This window comes from Macrobrachium nipponense, chromosome 19, assembly GCF_015104395.2.
Source record: "Macrobrachium nipponense isolate FS-2020 chromosome 19, ASM1510439v2, whole genome shotgun sequence".
NCBI lineage: Eukaryota > Metazoa > Arthropoda > Malacostraca > Decapoda > Palaemonidae > Macrobrachium > Macrobrachium nipponense.
In genome coordinates, this window is record NC_061088.1 from 74,154,937 (window position 1) to 74,174,158 (window position 19,222).

The 19,222-nt window shown below is 38.6% G+C and overlaps 1 protein-coding gene across 1 annotated transcript; it reads right to left on the minus strand.

Moving 5' to 3' along the window:
• Positions 1 to 5,442: 5,442 nt before the first annotated feature.
• Positions 5,443 to 18,270, minus strand: LOC135213043 (uncharacterized). The gene is made up of 12 exons (XM_064246873.1): positions 18,115 to 18,270; positions 17,843 to 17,873; positions 14,884 to 15,025; positions 14,041 to 14,143; positions 12,991 to 13,127; positions 12,662 to 12,837; positions 11,075 to 11,165; positions 10,279 to 10,459; positions 9,427 to 9,615; positions 9,021 to 9,171; positions 6,176 to 6,404; positions 5,443 to 5,951 (listed from the first exon to the last, which is right to left on the minus strand). Exons 1-12 carry the CDS (start codon positions 18,151 to 18,153, stop codon positions 5,936 to 5,938), a joined length of 1,485 nt encoding a protein of 494 aa, XP_064102943.1. The 5' UTR covers positions 18,154 to 18,270; the 3' UTR covers positions 5,443 to 5,935.
• Positions 18,271 to 19,222: the final 952 nt, after the last annotated feature.

Below are 19,222 nucleotides of genomic sequence, written 5' to 3' on the forward strand. Positions count from 1 at the left end.
CGCTGTTATCATTCCTTCAGTTTCCTTCTTTAGCTCTCCCCTCTGTAGCCATTGCCAATTGTCATCGCTGGCTAGTTCTTTAGTCTGTCTCATGTATTGTCCGTGCATTGGTTTATTGTGCCAGTCCTCTGTTCTTTCTGTCTTTCTCCTGTCTCTGTATATTTCTGGGTCTTCGTCTACTTTTATTAGTCCTTCTTCCCATGCACTCTTTAGCCACTCGTCTTCACTGGTTTTCAGATATTGCCCCAGTGCTCTGTTTTCGATGTTGACGCAGTCCTCTATACTTAGTAGTCCTCTCCCTCCTTCCTTTCGTGTTATGTATAGTCTGTCCGTATTTACTCTTGGGTGTAGTGCTTTGTGTATTGTCATTTGTTTCCTGGTTTTCTGATCTATGCTGCGAAGTTCTGCCTTCGTCCATTCCACTATTCCTGCGCTGTATCTGATTACTGGCACTGCCCATGTGTTTATGGCTTTTATCATATTTCCGGCGTTGAGTTTTGACTTGAGTATCGCCTTGAGTCTCTGCATATATTCTTTCCTGATCGTGTCCTTCATCTCTTGGTGTTTTATATCTCCTCCTTCCATTATTCCCAGGTATTTGTATCCTGTCTCATCTATGTGTTTGATGTTGTTCCCATCTGGTAGCTTTATCCCTTCAGTTCTCGTTACTTTGCCTTTTTGTATGTTGACTAAGGCGCATTTTTCTATTCCAAACTCCATCCTGATGTCCCCAGATACAATCCTTACAGTCTGGATTAGGGTATCTATTTCCTTGATGCTCTTACCATACAGCTTGATGTCGTCCATGAACATCAGATGGTTGATTTTGTTGCCTCTTTTCTTGAGTTGGTACCCGGCATCCATCTTCTGTAGTACTTTTGTCATGGGAATCATGGCTACTACGAAGAGTAGTGGGGACAGTGAGTCGCCCTGGAAGATCCCTCTCCTGATATTAACCTCTGCTAGTCTTATTCCAGAGCTTGTAAGTATTGTATTCCAGTTGCGCATTGTATTTTTGAGGAAGCTGATGGTATTTTCCTCTGCCCCATATATTTTCAGGCATTCTATTAGCCATGTGTGTGGTATCATGTCGAAGGCTTTCTTATAGTCTATCCATGCCATGCTTAGGTTGGTTTTCCTTCTCCTACTGTTCTTCATTACCATTTTGTCTATCAGGAGCTGGTCTTTTGTGCCCCTACACTTCCTTCTGCAGCCTTTCTGTTGGTGGGGGATGGTGTTTGTCTCCTCTAGGTAGTTGTATAGCCTTTCACTGATGATACCTGTTAGTAACTTCCACATTATTGGTAGGCAGGTGATAGGCCTGTAGTTACTGGCTATATTTCCCTTACTCTTGTCTTTTTGTACTAAGGATGTTCTTCCTGTGGTCATCCATTTGGGTGCTTGGTGATTTGAGATACAATGCTGGAGTTGTTCTGCTATTCGTGGGTGTAGGGCCTTGAAGTTTTTGAGCCAGTATCCATGGACTTCATCGGGACCTGGGGCTTTCCAGTTTGGCATTTTCTTTAGTTGGTGTCTGACTGTGTCTGTCGTGATCTCTGTGAATCTTTGTTTTATTCTCCCTGTTTCTTCTTCCTTGACTTCCTGGAGCCATGTTGCATGTTTGTTGTGTGATACCGGATTGCTCCATATGTTTTCCCAGAGTCTCTTACTTGGTTCGGCTTCAGGAATTTCTGGGTGGTTGTCTTCCCCTCTTAGTTGGCTGTATAGTCTTTTCTGGTTGGTTCCGAATAGTTTGTTCTGTTGGTATCCCTTATTCCTGTTCATGTACCGTTGGATCTTGTGTGCTTTGGCCTTAAGCCTCTGTTTTACATCTTCTATTGTGTTGTTTAGTCCCCTCTCTTGTACTTTGTATTTCTCGTTGAGTTCCTCCCTTGTTTTCTTGCTTCTTAGCCTTTTTTCTGCCATCTCTTTCAGTTTACTCAAGTCAGATCTCATCACCATGATTTGCTTTTCCAGGCGCCTTTTCCAAGGAGGTTTTGGATTATTATTATTATTATTATTATTATTATTATTATTATTATTATTATTATTATTATTATTATTATTATTATTATTATTATTATTATTATTATTATTATTATTATTATTATTATTATTATTATTACAGAAGATAGACCCAAATCATATAGAATACACCTGAAGGGGCCATAGATTTAAAGTTCAAGCTTCCAAAGAATATGGTGTTCATTTGAGATAAATTGCAGAGGGTAATTCCTATTACCAGTTATTGGGAAAAAAGACAAATAAATAAATAAATAAATAAAGACAAAATTGTAAAAAAATTATTAAAGTACCATCTTCATGGAGTTGATCTATAAATGCAAAATGTTTGAAGTCCATGAAACACTATGCTAGCCTAACTTAAAAGTCATGCATCGCATAGAAGCAAGGCCTTGGCGTACCTAAATTACTTACAAATACAAATTACAAATATAATGTACAGCAATTCTGGTAAAGGAAGTGCTTTAAATTGTAAAACTGTGGATTTTCCATACGTTAACTGATGAGGTTAATAAGAAGGTAACATTGTTTAAAGTATGATGAATGTAATTTTTGTTTCACAAAATAAAGAGACTACAGTACTTTCCTGTTGTATACCATTGTGTAAATACTCATCGATGGGAACATGGCTTTAAAACTCATATTTGTCAATTTAATAGCGTTTTTTCCAGGAGTTAACTTAATACTGTTTTTTTTTTCAAGAGCTAGGTAATTAAATACTGTTTTTAAGTTTGCACCATAAAGACATTAGCTATTACCCAAGGTTCTCTTAAGTTCTATAAAAATTCCCATGAACTGTAATGAGTAAGTACAATGCAATGGTTTCTGTAGTGGTCAATAATAACCCATGGGATCTATGGAACTATCAAAGTGGTCAATAAACGTCTCAGCTTTTGAACACATATTGGAAAAAAGAATACCTAAATAATACACACAGACACCTACCCCACCCTCTCTCTCTCTTTTCCCATACACTTTTCCACAGTAGTAATCTGGGTAGAATAGCATAGTCACTATTCCTATTAACTGCACTTTGAATGTATTTGCAACCTGCCCCACACAGCTAGTACTGCAAATAATCAAGGTTTTCTGTGTTTAACACACATACATACACACATACATACTTATATATATATATATATATATATATATATATATATATATATATTATATATATATAGATATATATAAATACTTCCCACATAGAAGTCTGTCCCCAAATCTGTAAATGAAATAGCAAAACTTCTTTCGTGCCATAATTTAAACTTGGGTTAATAGAAACAGCATCCTAGCTTAGGTTAAGTTAATTTAATTAGTGCCCCTTTATTTTACTCCATAATTGATTGTATCCTAGATTAAATTTCCAGGAAGATTTGGTCAGGATACGTCCCTACATTTATCTACTTTCGTTCCCAATCCAACTTCGCTCCCCCACCAAAAAAAGAAAGCAAGAAAAAGGGATAAACTTCAATTTGGCTCTATGGTCCCTCGGCGCTACTAGAAATTAGGGAGTGAGGTACAAGAAGTGTTGTGATGCCAAATTCATCAAATTCTATCATTTTCTTTCACTCTCAATTATATGTCTCAAAGTAACATACAAACTCATTTGTGTTTATTCGCTTTATCCTCTTCAAAACAATATTTTATGGGTATTTCAAAGGCTATAGCGTACTTTTAAAATATCATCATAAATAATAGCAAAATATGATAACAACAGCTATATACAACCACTTTCTCATACACTCAAACACAACAAATATATATATATATATATATATATATATATATATATATATATATATATATATATATATATATATATATATATATATATATATATATATATATATATATATATATATATATATATATATATATATATATATATATATATATATATATATATATATATATATATATATATATATATATATATATATATATATATATATATATATGTATATATATATATATATATATACAGACAATTGGATTTTAGTGTGCTCCAAGAGATGGCACCTTGTCTTTATATATCAAAAACTATACCAAAGGTTTCTAATAGATTAAAAAAATATTTTATAATATACCAACAATGATAACGCAGAAAAATGACTTAATTCATTATGGGGTAGAACTACCTTTGGGGTTGCTACCCATCGGGTATTACCTTGGAAATTGATTTTTCCCATTGGAAATTTACCATTTTTTGTTTTGTTTTGTTGGTCGACTAATTAACCACAGAACTGACATGCTACATTGTATGCTGGCGATCCTGGAATGCAATCGTGTGTGTTAATGTTAGGGTAAACGACCAAATGGCCACCATTTCACTCGAAATTACCACTTTTTTCACAATATATCAATTGGTGAAACAACCAACAACCATACAATTACATCTCTAAGCATACCATTCAAAAGATTGAAACTTAATCTTTTGAATGGTATGCTTAAATATGTTATTGTATTGTTGTTTCACCAAGAGGGAAAAAAGTTATTATTTCGAGTGAAATGGTAGCCATTTGGTCGTCTACCCTATTGGGCAGCTTTTGGTTACAAGTGGAGTTTCCTTTACCGAGGAGTCCGAAGAAGCAGAAACCCCTGGATACTATGTAACATGGCCCAATAGGTTAGGTTAGATTAGGTTAGTATAGTTCCTTAGGTATATAATAAGTTTCCTAAGGCAATCCCTTCTTGAAATGGCTACCTTATGACTTCCAGGGGCCATCATAACTAAAGGCCCAATAGTACATTAGTTTTAAACATTATAATATAAGCCCACATAATTTAAAGATTTAAAATGTCAACAGAATCGCCCTCGATAGATTACAAGGCTATTTTAACATTTCAACAATGCAAATTACTTGAATTAAATGATTATCCTTTTATTGCTCACCACCTTCAGAAGTTGGCCTCCTAAGGCTACATAAGTAGGTAGTACTACTCGGTTCTCACAGGAAAAATAAAGTTTTCTTCATTCTACAGGGCGTTCCTACTTCACGCCCAAACAGTGACTTCTACGACTGGTCTGGTATACACTAGGCACGGTCAATGTTACGAAAAAATTATGAAATCCATCAATCACACGGTAAACATACTTCTGGACTTTCCCAGGCACAAGTAACAGTACGGTGTTCGTCTCCATTTTAATGGCCTCTTGAATCCTTACAGTACAGATCTTATTCATTTAATTTTAACACTGGGCAGCTCCTGTTATTTTATTTCTAAGTCGGGTTTTTAAATTACGCTGTTATGGTTACTCAAAAATTGTTTTTAAACGAAAATAGAGAAATATTTACGTAAAGCATAGCTGGCAACTATATGCGATTATCGCACGAGGTGGAAGGTGGTCATTACAAAGTTTGAAGTTCAGTGCAAAGTTGAAGTTAGGTTAACGAAAGAGCTAATGAGTGTCGGAATCAATAAAATCATTATTTGTCTTTAAACATTTAATCGTAATACACTTAAGTACGCCTATACGCTAATGAAACAAATTAAAATACTATTGATACAATACAGAAATAGTTAACCAGAATAGTGATTTTGAATCAAGCATATATTTTTTTTCTTGTAATTATTCAGTTTTAAAAATCCGAGCCTTATGATAACTAATGTAAATTCAATTTCTACTGTTTTTATTTTTTGTCTACTAAACCACTGGAAACATCGAGGACATGTCTACCTATATCATGTTTATCTCATGAGCAATGTAGGCTATAGGTCTATATGAAACAAGTGAGTGACAAAGACTCGGATGACTAACAACCTACCGAAAACATTTACGATACACATAAAAATCAGAAGGTTCAGTCTTTTAACAGATCTTCTTTGCTGAATAACCAACACAGAAACTCTCGCTCTCTATATTAAAAAAAAATAAATCTCTTGATGATGACGATATTTTTCTTAACTTTCACTAGCTGGCGTTAATCCTGTGAAGAAAATGACTTGAGGTTAAATCAACAAATGGAAATGTAGTCTATTGTACTTTGGAAACTAATATTAATGGACTGTTTCTTTTCATAAAGTGGTCTGGGAAATATGTCAAATCCTAGTGCTATGAACAACATTATGGTCTTATGCTTGATAATGCAATGAGTTATGAACAACAATATAACCTTATGCATGACAATTCAATGATTAAGATGTATCTTACCTACTTAGGAACGGAGGGCTAAGGACGTCCTTCACTCCATATTTATTGTGGTGTTCCTTCACCACGGTGTCGAGACTCGAAGTCTGGGCTCTGGCCACCGTCTTGTGCAATCGGGATGTCAGAAAGCAAAGAAATCCCGAGGCCAGAAGTAAAGTGGCTCCGAGGAAGGTCGAAATGATGACGAATGTTCCACACGACTGATAGACTGCCTCAGCATTTGTGAAAAATTCTGAAAGATGTAGAATATGCTTGCAAATGACAATCTGCAAGAGGGTGAAACTATCTTAAGGCCCCATACACTGAACGACTGTCTGTATCGTTCACAAAAACACTGTGAATGTGTTTTTTTTTTAATCAATTTATTGCTCACATTGGCGTCATTCATTTGAGTAGGTACATAGAAACAGTAATATTGTTTACATCTATATGGTAATTAGGGTAGGTATACCAAAAAAATTCATATGGAATACATAATAAATGTAACTGAATTCTAGCTATATTACAAATGTTCCAATGACATTATAGGTAGTTATACCTATCTTTAGTTAATATACACACAGCCAATTTAATGAACTGTAATGTTTGTTTTCAGTATCCACCAAAGTGAGGATGGCACATGAGAATTTCATCAGGCAAATTATTATCTGTCAACAACTGTTTACATACTTCAACTACTGTGAATGTTTGTGGTAATAAATTAGTAAGATGTGGACATTCCAGGCAATAGTGTTCCAGGGTGTTGGCGTTGGGAGCGTCACATAACCTACAGGAGGAAAACTGAGGAACCCCAACTTGTTCAGCCACCTGACAAACTGGTCGCCAACCCAGCAGAAGACGCGCACACACAATGTTATTTCGACGAACCATGAACCCATTGCGGCGATACTTGTGTTGGTGAGGAAGTGATCATAGTGCTATATTGATACCCTGGTGGCCCTCTCAGCATTACTACGATGATGGGTGGGTGAGCGGCAGCCTAGCACACCATCTTACAGCACAGGAGAGATGGAGTGGGGGCATCGGCATCTGGAGGATCCAGTTGGCAGGCAGCGTTTGCGAGACAGTCAACGGTGCTGTTAGCCAGAAGTCCTACAGGAAGTGTACAACCAGTGAGCTCATGTTGGCTGTCTAGTTGTTTGAGTATTTGTGTAACCAGGTGTTGGTATGCTGGTTTGTGCGATGGACTTGGAGTGCTGGCTGCGAGTCACAAATGATCAAGCCGTTGTTTCTGGTCCTGTGATCAAAGTAACTGCATCTAGAAGTCCATGTAGTTCACAACACGTGGAGCTTGATGACTTTGGGAGGCGACGGCCTATCCAGCCCTCGGCTCTCGCTGGAGTTCTAAGGTGGGGGAGAAACAGCACATGATCCAGCACTGCCGTCCCGATCTCGGCGGTAATCTGTCATGACCAGGTTGCTGGCTTGCAACTTAAGTCTGTCATACAATGTATGGGTTTGTATGCCGATATAACGCTATCGCGAGCGTCTCTTTTAGAGATGATGCCATGTCTTCTCGAGACAAAATCTTTGTTCAGACTGAAATTGGTGCGGAGATCGTTCATACGTATGAATAGTGTGGGAGTGGGTCGATTACGACATTCGTTCAGTGTATGGGGGCCTTTACACTGCACAACTACTCTTCGAATGATACTGCTTTATTTGAAACCACTTTCTTTCTTCAGATCTTCAGTTGAAAACCATTAAAAACAGAGTCAACATACTGTAAGCCCAAGAGAGTTCCAAAGGAAATCAGCCTGCTGAGAAAGCAAATGTTGTGGGAAATGGTGATGAATAAATAAACACGAAGATATAGAAAATAAAAGTTAACACCCGAAATTAAGGAAACGTCAGCAAAAAGCAAGGATGAATATGCGCCTCGCTTAAATACTATTTGGAAATCTGAAGATTCCACATTTCCGTAGTAGCCAACGTAAAACTCCTAGGTGACTGTTCTTTAACAGTGCAGGCAATATCTCCCCTATGTAACAGCCTATAAGCTTTGCTGTTAGCAGACTTATCAGTGAAATATATACGTAGGTATACGTATACTATAGTACATCATATACAACTACAGTGGCCTTGAACCTACAGTAAAAGGTCGTCCTTTCCCAAGTAAATGAGAGCATAGAAAGACAATATATATAGGAACGAGAGAGGAGAGAGAGAGAGAGAGAGAGAGAGAGAGAGAGAGAGAGAGAGCTTTCCTCTTCATATGTAGACAACGCACTCCCTAGACCTACATATGCCGATGCATTTTGCTGAGGTCACAAGCTCTGGGTGTCTTGGATCAACTGTTGACTCTATTCTTTCCACCATGTTTAATCACTTTTTTCAATCCAAGTTCACCTCATTCATGTTGTTGTTGTTTATTTTTCAGGATAATGGTCTCCAAACACCTGACACAATTAAAATACCAAGTTCTTGTCTTGAAACGCCAAAAAAATTCCCACTAACACCATGTACTATATCAGATTCACATCAACCGTGCATCTGATGTCTAGGCCAGTCCTTTACGACGCTCCTGATTGGCTATTGATAAGCCAATCACAGGGCTGGAAACTCTCAGTCTCTCGACAGAGTTCTCACAGGCAGGATGTATGTACTTTTGACAGACGTATCCTTCAGGAGAGGTGGAACATACATCCTGTCTATGTGAACTGTTTTCAGCCCTGTGACTGGCTTATCAACAGCCAATCAGGAGCGTCGTAAGGGACTGGCTTAGACATCAGATGCACGGGTGATGTGAATCTACTATAGTCACGAAATTCCAGAAAAACTAACTTAAAGCAACAATATATGACCTACACACGCCAACCGCAAACCTTCACATAACAAGATGACTGACCTTCTGGCATAATGACTGTGACTGGCACATTATTCCCAATTTTGGCAGAAGATCCGTTGTTATTTTTCTGTGGTCTCTCCCACAAGGGAGCTGCTACACTACTACTATTCTCGGCAGGAACTCCAATGATGTCAGGTGCATCGTCTTCTATCTGTAACAACATACAAACCAATATATGCAATCACTGCTGGTGAGCTAACCCTTCAAGATTAAAGTCTTAGCAGTCTCACTAAACAAATTCCAATTATCATCATCTTTAGTAACTTAATATAAAGTTTTCTCTGTCCTGCATACTAAAATTCTCTATATTCATCTGGCCTAGACCCACATCTGCACTCCTCTTCCATCATTTTCACGGTAAATCATGAATTAAACCATAAATCCGCACCCCCATTTCATAGGCTACCTTTTCCACAAGGGCATCTGTTCCATTCGGTGCCGATTGAAGAGCGGATGTTTCTCTCCCAGCCAAAAGTGTGGAGAGGAAAGAGGATCCATCGTCTACCATCTCAATCAGACCGTCTGCGTACAGCACTGCCTTTCTGCGCTTTCTCCGTCCATGGCCGGAGGGATGGCGTAAGTCTAGACACAGCTCCTGTAGATGCAGAAAAATAATATTCAAGAAAACCATTGCCCTTTCTCCTGCACTAAATGGAACACACACACGTATATATATATATATATATATATATATATATATATATATACACCACATATATACATATATATGTGTGTGTGTATTATCTAAGGCACCATTAATTAAATAAAACTTTTTATGGTGTTTTTCTCAGGTATAATATTTTAGATAAAAAGATTTTTTAAAATCTGCATCTTTAATATAAAACACTTTATACTGTTTCTTTTATTAACAGAAACACTTTCAAAATAAGTTTAAAATCTTTTACAGTGCTTCATAATGTCTCTGTAAACCTTAGTTTCCACCAGTGTACCTCACGCGGTGCACTGTAGGCATTACTGAAGGTCCTTTGCAGCGTCCCTTCGACACCTAGGATAGCAGCAAGCACTTTATTTCCTTTTCCTGTACCTTTGTTGATATTTTCTTTCTTCCATCTTACTTTCCACCCTCCGATAACAACTGTCTTATTTCCAATGCTGAATGACTTCTTGGCTTCCAGCGCTTGGGCTCTGGACTAAATCTTATATTCCATTTCCAACCTGCCATCGATTAATGAGGATGGCAAAGCCTCAACAACAAGTCACGAGACTGACAAGGTATTCAAGGAACTGACTTACTAACCGGGCGGCAATCAAACGGCTCGATGCAGGCCTTGATTGTGGCGTGGATCCACAGCTGGGAAGAACCCGCCATCTTGGCATCGAGCATGAAGGCTTCGAAGTCTAGTCTCACTTCGCCAGGTTGGTCTTCCGTCCGCTGGGGTTGCTGGGGCACGATGGATTCGAACTCCGAGAGGCGGCATCTGCGAGAATATGAGGTTATTTTTTCCTTAGGCTAATATTTTAGCTGTGATCCGTTTTTCGACATATCCCTTACGCCGAATGCTAGGTGTAAAGTACAGGTCAGTTTAGGCTGGGAACTAAGTGGAATTACTGTTAGCTATACGATATCTGGAAATTATCCAAGGGCAGGGCTATAATATAGGGTATTTGTTACTTAGCGGAAAGGCCAGACCCACAAAGTGACCTAAGATAAGGCGCTACTATGTAATGTTAGTGCATGTACAGTATATGTCACCAATGGTACATTTTAAGACCTAAAAAAGAAGCCAACTTCATCAGTAACATAAGATCCAAACAATCAACAGTTGAAGCTGTAGTTTGCTCTGGGGTATTTAATTTAATTTATTAACAGATTTCGCGTGCATTCTCTCTATTTGTTAATCATTTCATTTCTCTTTTAATAAGTGAGGTTTCCTCTCTGTATTTCCTTTTACCTCGTCTTACTTCGTAATGAGCGCCATATGCTTTGGAAGCTTGAATTTCAAGTCAATGGATCCTGTGGCCTTGTTCCATATGAATAGGTTTCATCTTCTTATGATAATAATAATCTATCTATTTATCTGCCTCGTACTTACCCGTCTTTGACGAGGGAAACGTGCCCGGGTGAATACGGGTTCGCAGGGTCTCCAGAAACGGTCACTTCCATGAGCTTCGCGTATTTCCACGCTGCAAGAAGAAATGAAAATGTTGAGATGGATGTCGGGAGTGACAAGGGAAGATAGGGTTAGAAATGAGTATGTAATAGGATCGACAAAGGTAGTTGAAATATCAAAGAAGATAGAGGAGGGAAGGCTTCGATGGTATGGATACCTGTCTCGAAGAGAGGAACATCATGTTGGAAGACATACGATGGAAATGGAGGTGCGGGGTAGGAGGAAGAAGGGATGACCAAGAAAGAGTTGGCGTGATTGTGTAAGGGAAGATTGTTATGGGAAGGTATTGACGAGAATGATGAACAGGACAGAAATCGATGGAGACGACTCATTCATAACGGCGACCCCCATTTAAAAATGGGTTAAAGCTGGCAAGAAGAAGAAGAAGACGACGACGAAGAAGAAGAAGAAGAAGAAGACTCAACAACTAAACACTACCAAATCTCAGAACTAGGAACTTTAAAAAATCAAATACAATAAAGCATCAACGTCGCAATTATTTCAATCAAAACACAGGGAACTACAGTTTATCAGGCAAATATAGACCTGAAGTCACTACAAAAACTTATCACTAGAAAACGTCTGAACTTGAGAATACTAGAATCACGAAATGAAGACAACACCAAATTAAAAACTTGAAACCCTTTAAAATACAGAATCTTACAACTACAGCAATGCAGATGCATAAGACTATGAGCTCATTTAAACGCAAAAACTTTGAAATGCAGTCGGATTTGTATTTGTTTTATTTGATTTGATTTATACAGATTTTTGGCATTATGCCAAGCACTGGGACAACTAAGGCCATTCAGCGCTGAAATGGAAATTGAAACGGAAATCGACAGTAAAAGGTTTGAAAGGTGTTACAGGTGGAAAGCCTCGCAGTTTCACCATGAAACAATTATTGTTAGGAGAGGGTGGATAGTAAGATGGAAGAAAGAGAATATGAACGGAGATACATTAAAAGGAATGAAAGCAGTTGCAGCTAGGGGCCGAAGGGACGCTGTACAGAACCTAAAGTAATGCATACATTGCACCGCATGAGGTGCACTGACGGCACTATCCCCCTACGGCGCATTTGTATTTCTTCAATCTGTGATGTCCTCAACGGCAGAACTGAAAGCCCACACGTGTGATTATGTTATTACCGAATATTCAACTTCTGAAAAGCAGTCCCAACCAGCCAGAGGATTATGATAAATGAATTGTAAAAGCCATGGAATACCATGATGCAATGTATCACAGTAACATTCCAAGAATTAAAAGTCTTGGTTATTCATTACCCAAGATACACATCGGATAGAAATGGAATGTTAAAGCAACTATAGTCCAGACCTGAATGAGGGAAAGGGGGTGCGTGAGGTATGAGTGAAAGAGAAGGAAAGGCTAAAAGGTGAGTGAAAGATCTATTGACAAGGTTAACGTCTGCATTAGAATATGAGGAAGGGAGACCTCAAAATGGAGCCGAAGCAACTCCAGGTTGGAAGATGTTCTCATCGGGGGACTTACTGGCGTCCGTGTTGATCCTGGCTCTGAGCTGCAATCTGGAGCCTATGGGCACTGCTTGATTGACGGGCGAGTGGCTCTGCCCGGACCGGGCATTGACTGCCCTGAAGAGGGCCACCTCATATTGGAGCCTCCCTGGGGATTCCTCGACGACTCCGGAGACGCGCGCTGACGACGGTCTGGTGAGTGAAGTCAATAAACGAATTAATGTATAAATTAATCAGTAAATGAGTGAATATGCTGATATAACAGTAACAGCAACGACTGATGCCTCATCACTATATGAACATTTGACTGCCAAACAACGAGGTATGCACAATCCTAATATTTACAGCGCTCCTGCGAAGCCTGCAGCCCTGTTCTCAATGATAGTTGGCGATGCCGGTTTGCACATGATGATCACCTCCTGATCTGTGGCCAGCACGACGCCTTCCAACTGGGGGAACCATATTCGGAGGTGAACGTATCCCTGGAGGAATAAAACAAAAAGTTAAATATATCTTAGTTTAACTGGGACCACTGAGCTGATTACCAGCTCTCCTAGGGCTGGCCCGAAGGATTGGATATCTTTGCGTGGCTAGGAACCAATTGGTTATCCCTAGCAACGGGACCTACTGCTTCTTGTGGGATCCGATCCACATCATATCGAGAAATGAATTTCTAATCGCCAGAAATAAATTCCTCTGATTCCACGTTGGCAGAGTGGGGAATCGAACTCGCGGCTACCGAATCGGTAGGCGAGCACGCAACCCATTCGTCCAACGAGGAACTGTAGCTCTGGAGAGTGTAGTAGATCACCATGATGGGAGTTCATCTCAACCTCATTTCTTTACAGGTAATTAACTGATTGGTAACTAAAATATAAAACATAGACCAAGGCCAATCGCTGGGACCTACGAAATCATTCAGCTCTGTAAGGGACCTTGAGAGTAAAAGGGTTTAAAAGGTGTAATGAGGAAGCGACTGTCGGGAGAGGGTGGGAAGTGAAACGGAAGAGAATATGAATGGAGGTAAAGTTAGAGGAATGAAAGGGGTCCCAGCTAGGGGCCAAAGGGACGCTGCAAAGAACCTCAAGTAACGCCTAGTACTACAGTGCACCGCGCGAGGCGAATTGAATACTGACTGACTAATTGAAATATCATGGTTCCCGACTTGTTTCTTATTTTGAGAAAGAAGACGGCCTTGAAAAAGGTTTGCTGTCTATTGTAGATGAATCACAATCCTAATTCTTCAAAGGTACAAGTCTCCAACCGCAGTGAAGTTTTTGTCTTTTCCTTTTTTTGAAAGATGGAGGGGAACCTGTCGTTCGAAAGCGCAACATAACTTTTTACTTAAGATCCTTTTGCACAGGGAACCCTCAACGTACGAAGCCAAATACTCACGTTTTTCTTGATCGTACCACACTTGTCCAGATCAGTCACGAGAAGGTTGTACACGAGTCCCGAGGGGTCACGGATGTCTTGTCTTATCTGACACGTCTCGTCCCTGCACAGAGTTGAAATGTGAATTGCATTAGGCCTATCATCAGCGAAAATATCAATGTTGTCAAAGTACTTTGTATAATGACGGGCAAATCTGTCCACAAAAGAGGTCAACCGTATGTGAATTTAGAGGCTAATAGAAACAAAATTTACACACACACACACATACATACATACATACATACATAAAAAAATGGCATAGTGGTGGAGTATATATATACATATATATATATATATATTATATATTATATATGTGTGTGTGTGTGTGTGTGTGTGCGTGTGTGTGTGTGTGTGTTTCAACCGACACGGCTACTATTACTACTACTACTACTACTACTATGGAGAAGCATACACAGCAGAATTACGGAATATTTTCAGCAATACATAAGCTGTCTCCTTCAAAACTGAATGGTATAAAAAGCACACAAAAACAAAATAGCAACCATGGTTAAATTCATCCCGTAACAGTTAAATTAATGATGAAACGTGTCCATAAAAATACGAGTATTGTAAGAAATATCTTTACGTTTGCACTGCCCATTCACAGACATGAATCACTTACGCATAGAGTACTCCACAGACAACATGTCTCTGAAATTCTCGTCCACATTCAGTGTTACTGAAGAACAATGGATTATTTTAATGATTTTCTACGGGCATCTACAATTAACAGATCTGCACAAGGCCAGTGTCTGATTTCCAACAAGAAAAGCAGAGATGACGAAAAGATGACTCATTCATTACCTCAGCGGATCGGCTCTCCTGTCATCGGCAAAGAGCGGGTGGCCCTTGAACCCCGGGGGCTTCTTGAGGCGAGCTGACAAGGTGTCAGGCCCTTCGTCAGTCCAGTTGGATTCCTCTTCGAAGTCGCAATTGATGTCTGCCACTGAAAGGGACATTGAGTTTTCAAAGCTATTACTACTGCTAAGGGATAGAGGAACATGTTACCGAGGAGCAAGTTTGCTATACTTTGTTTTTTCCATCTGTCCATCCGCCAGTGGTGTTTTCGCATGGTAACACTGCGTCCCGGGCTTTAAATAGTTACGCTGTGTGTAAGTTTTAGGTAAATAAAAGGATATCTGGGTATACATTTGCAACTGAAAAGTGTTTTAATAATGTACTGTATGCGAATTACACTGTTAATATTCGAAATAGGATATTATTTAAAACTCGGGACACAGTGTTACCATGCGCAAACACCACAGGCGGATGGACAGATGGAAAAAAAAAAAAAAAAAAAAAAAAAGAGTATAGTTATCAAGGAGATGAGCTGCAACTTCTCACCAGTGAAGTCAATCACAAGCTATTGTGGGATGTAGAGCAAGAACTTTAAAATGAACGCAGCTCTAAGTCGTTATCGTGGAGAAAAGTTATCAGTAACCATCAATAAGCACAGTGACAGGCTCTCACCAAAGAGAAGAACTGTATTAGTTACCAAATAATTAAAACTATATAAAAAAAATCCAGTAAAAAGCAAGTCTATCATTAAGCAGGAAGAGCAGTATCAAATCATTCTAGTGTTTTCAATAACACTGCCTTGAGTCTCGTGTCCCATGGCAACTGAGTAAAATAAAGTTTGAATGCACAGTTATACCGTAAATTAACGTGAATTCCATCCTATTAGGTAGAAAACCAACCCTCATTTGGTGGTTCGAGTACAGGGCTTTGCCATGAAGAGCAGACCAAGTTTACCATGTCACACCAAAATGAACTAACTGAATTTGGCTGGTAATAATAACTTACAAACAAACTAGATTATAAGAGTGGTACTGCGCTACACCAGCTGGTGTAGGTACCGGTGGATTTTGAGAAACATATTGGTGTCTGCCAACCATTGTTTGTATGATGTTTTTACGTTGCATGGAACCAGTGGTTATTCAGCAACGGGACCAACGGCTTTACGTGACTTCCGAAACCTGTCGAGAGTGAACTTCTATCACCAGAAATGCACATCTCTAACTCCTCAATGGAATGCCCGAGAATTGAACTCGCAACCAACGAGGTGGCAGGCCAACATCATACCGACCACGCCACTGAGGTGTTATGTCCGTCAAGCATCAGGCTGTGCCCTTTAGCAGGGGCGTGCGCAAGTAAGGGGCCCCTGCTCTTTTTCTTCTTCATAGCTAAGGTGCCCATTTTGTCAGAAATAATAATTTAAATGGATCATATGGATCATATCACACACTGGATTATACTATACATTAATGTAAGTTTCGATGATTAAGAAACTAAATATTTTTGTTCAGTACGGTTGGGTGTTTATTATCAATAATAATATCTTGAAAACCTTACAGTGGAAACAGGCCATGTTAGAGGAAATAATGTTGATAAATCTGCTCCCTGTAATGTATTGAATTGAAAGGATTTTAAGATTATATTTCGTATTTTACTAGATAATAATGTAACATAAAAGATGGCAGATTTCATTTTCAAAAACTAAGGGCGTGCCCATTTTTCTACTAGAGCCCCTGCCCTTCCGAAAGTCTGTGCACGCCCCTGCCCTTTAGTGTTTATCAGAGTAATGGAAAAAGCCACTAAGGAGTGTAAATCAGGTGAAGAAGAAGTGGAAAAGTTTACAAGGTAGAAGAGTGAAATGGAAAGAGACAGACTGAAAATCATTTTAAGCAAAACAAAGCTTATAGCGCCTGGAAAGGAAGCAAACGAAGAAGTTCAATCGCTCATAGACACTTTTCTCACAACCACCACTCATATGGCGGCAGTTGAGGGAAAAGCATGGAGGGATGATGTCTGTGCTGTGCACAGAATGTGGCAGATGGTGTCACATGAGGAGCTCAGGTTTACAAAATATTCATGGGGTAAGATTCTTTATGCCAAAATTACGTTACAAGACAAAATGGAGCATTTCTGTTACCTTGGGAACACACTAGACTGTGAAGAAGGATCTGACACAACAGTACAGATATAGCTAGTTATTGATAAGCAATAAATCTCCCATTAGCAGAGGGGGAGCAAAGCCTTATGGTAGGCAATTAAGATCTATAATTATTTATGGAAGAACATGGGCACTGACATGGAAAATGGGGATTTCGAAAATGGGTGACCACGGGATGATGAATTGGCAGAGACATGTGGAAAGAAAAACACATACCAAAGACTTGAGATGGTCTGGACATGCGACGAGGGATCATTTAAACAAGCAGCCGTAAATACGGAAGTAGCAGGACGAAGACCCGTAGGAAGGAGAAGAATTAGACGCAGGTCTAGAACTGACAAGAGTTTACGATGGAGAACAGTGGACAGAACTCCTTTTTACGTCGAACCCCATGCAGAAGACTTCAAGTACGCTAGTTATATAATCATCTCTCAGGATATCCATTTAAATAACCATGAATATCCATTAAAAGGAATATCACTTTATTATTCAGTAGATGAACCCTAATCATATGGAACAGGCCCACCACAGGGGCCATTAACTTGAAATTCAAACTTCCAAAGAATATGGTGTTCATAAGGAAGACGTAAGAGGAAGTAAAGGGAAAAACAGAAAGAGATATCACTCATTAAAAAAAGTAAAAATAAACTAATAAATTACTAGATTAAAATGCATTGAATGCAAGGAGAATAGTAATAGGGTAGTAATGCACTGCATCTTCGCTTGAAATAAAGATTCATGAAGAGCCACGGAAATTACTTTTTATCTCATGAATCCTTAGAAATGACATACGAGTCCATCGTTACGCACCTTGATAATCCTGAGCATTCGCTGCAGTGACCTGCAGGACAAAAGAAAGAGAGAAAAAAACTTCGTCAGCAAATTATAAATAAAATCCAAACCTCACTCAAGGTGTCAATGTAAGCAAAATTTCAAAGAAAAGACCTCAATTCTTAATTAGCAATCTTAACAAGATGCTCGACATTGCTAAACAATAACAAAACAACAACAATAACTTTAGTATTATTAATCCACAACATTTCGTGTAGAACCCATGACCTATTCAGGGACCCTTGACTTACCCACAAGACAGCAACGAGGAATCGAACGATGCCACTCATATCTTCGGCTATAGGCTAGGCCTATAAGAAGGTGCCTCACGAACTGGTGCCACTAAACCCCTCCTGCGGTCAAAAAGCAACTATTTCGGGGCTCATTCAATGCAATATGATCATGTAACAATAATGCAAATAAAAAGCACTGAAGAAAACATATAAAAACTACAATTAAAATAAAAGATAAGCCAGGCCACTTCTCACTAAGAGAAAAGGGGCGGTGCAAGTATCGTTTTTTTTAAAGTAGCAGATACTTTATGCTGCAGAAGCTTAAGGATGTAGAAGCTTTATGATGCACAATCTTTAAGTTACTGAATCTGTAAGTTGCAAAAGTTTTAAACTTAACAAACTGAAACTGTAAGTTGCAAAAGCTTTAAATTGCAGTAACTTTTTAAGTTGCAGAAGTTTAATTGGTAGAAAGTTTCTGAGTTGAAGGTTTAAGTTATTGAATCTTATTACAAGAATTTAAGTCGCAAGAGCAAGTTGCAGGAATATAAGTTGCAGAAGTTCAAATTACGTAAGTCTAATTTTAAGTTACAGGAGTTTAAGTTACAAAAACTTCAAGTTACAGAAGTTTAAGCAGAAGTAGCTTAAGTTGTTCCACTTGAATAACTAGGCTCGCGAGCTCCACCCTCCTCGGGGAACTCAGTCAGGTGACTACGACTATATATCTAGTTAGGTTGTAGGCTAAGGGCGACGCCCTCACCCAATTACCCGATTACGAGTGTGGAAATCTTAGCCTAGTTCTTCACTGGTGGCTGGTAGTGTTGGTTTAACATGCGACGCTTACAACAATTAATCCTTGTATATATATATATATATTATATATATAATATATATATATTTATCATATAATAATAATAAATATATATATATATAACATATATATATATATAGATATATATATATATATATATATATATATATATATATATATAAATATATATTTATCTTAAAACCCTTTTCCTTCTTATGAAGGCCTTCTTACTTGTATTAAGATTAAATGACGGTTTCTGGATACGAGTTTAAAAACATAGGCCTATACATAACCGGATTTTATATATATTATTATATA

What these genes read in the sequence shown, in the direction of transcription:
- LOC135213043 (XM_064246873.1), bottom strand. Translation starts at nt 18,153, where the DNA reads ATGAGTGGCATCGTTCGATTCCTCGTTGCTGTCTTGTGG. An exon ending in AGGAGAGCCGATCCGCTGAG is followed by an intron (nt 14,144 to 14,883) that starts GTAATGAATGAG and finishes AACTCTGTGCAG; the next exon opens with GGACGAGACGTGTCAGATAA. An exon ending in CAGATGCCCTTGTGGAAAAG is followed by an intron (nt 9,172 to 9,426) that starts GTAGCCTATGAA and finishes ATGTTGTTACAG; the next exon opens with ATAGAAGACGATGCACCTGA.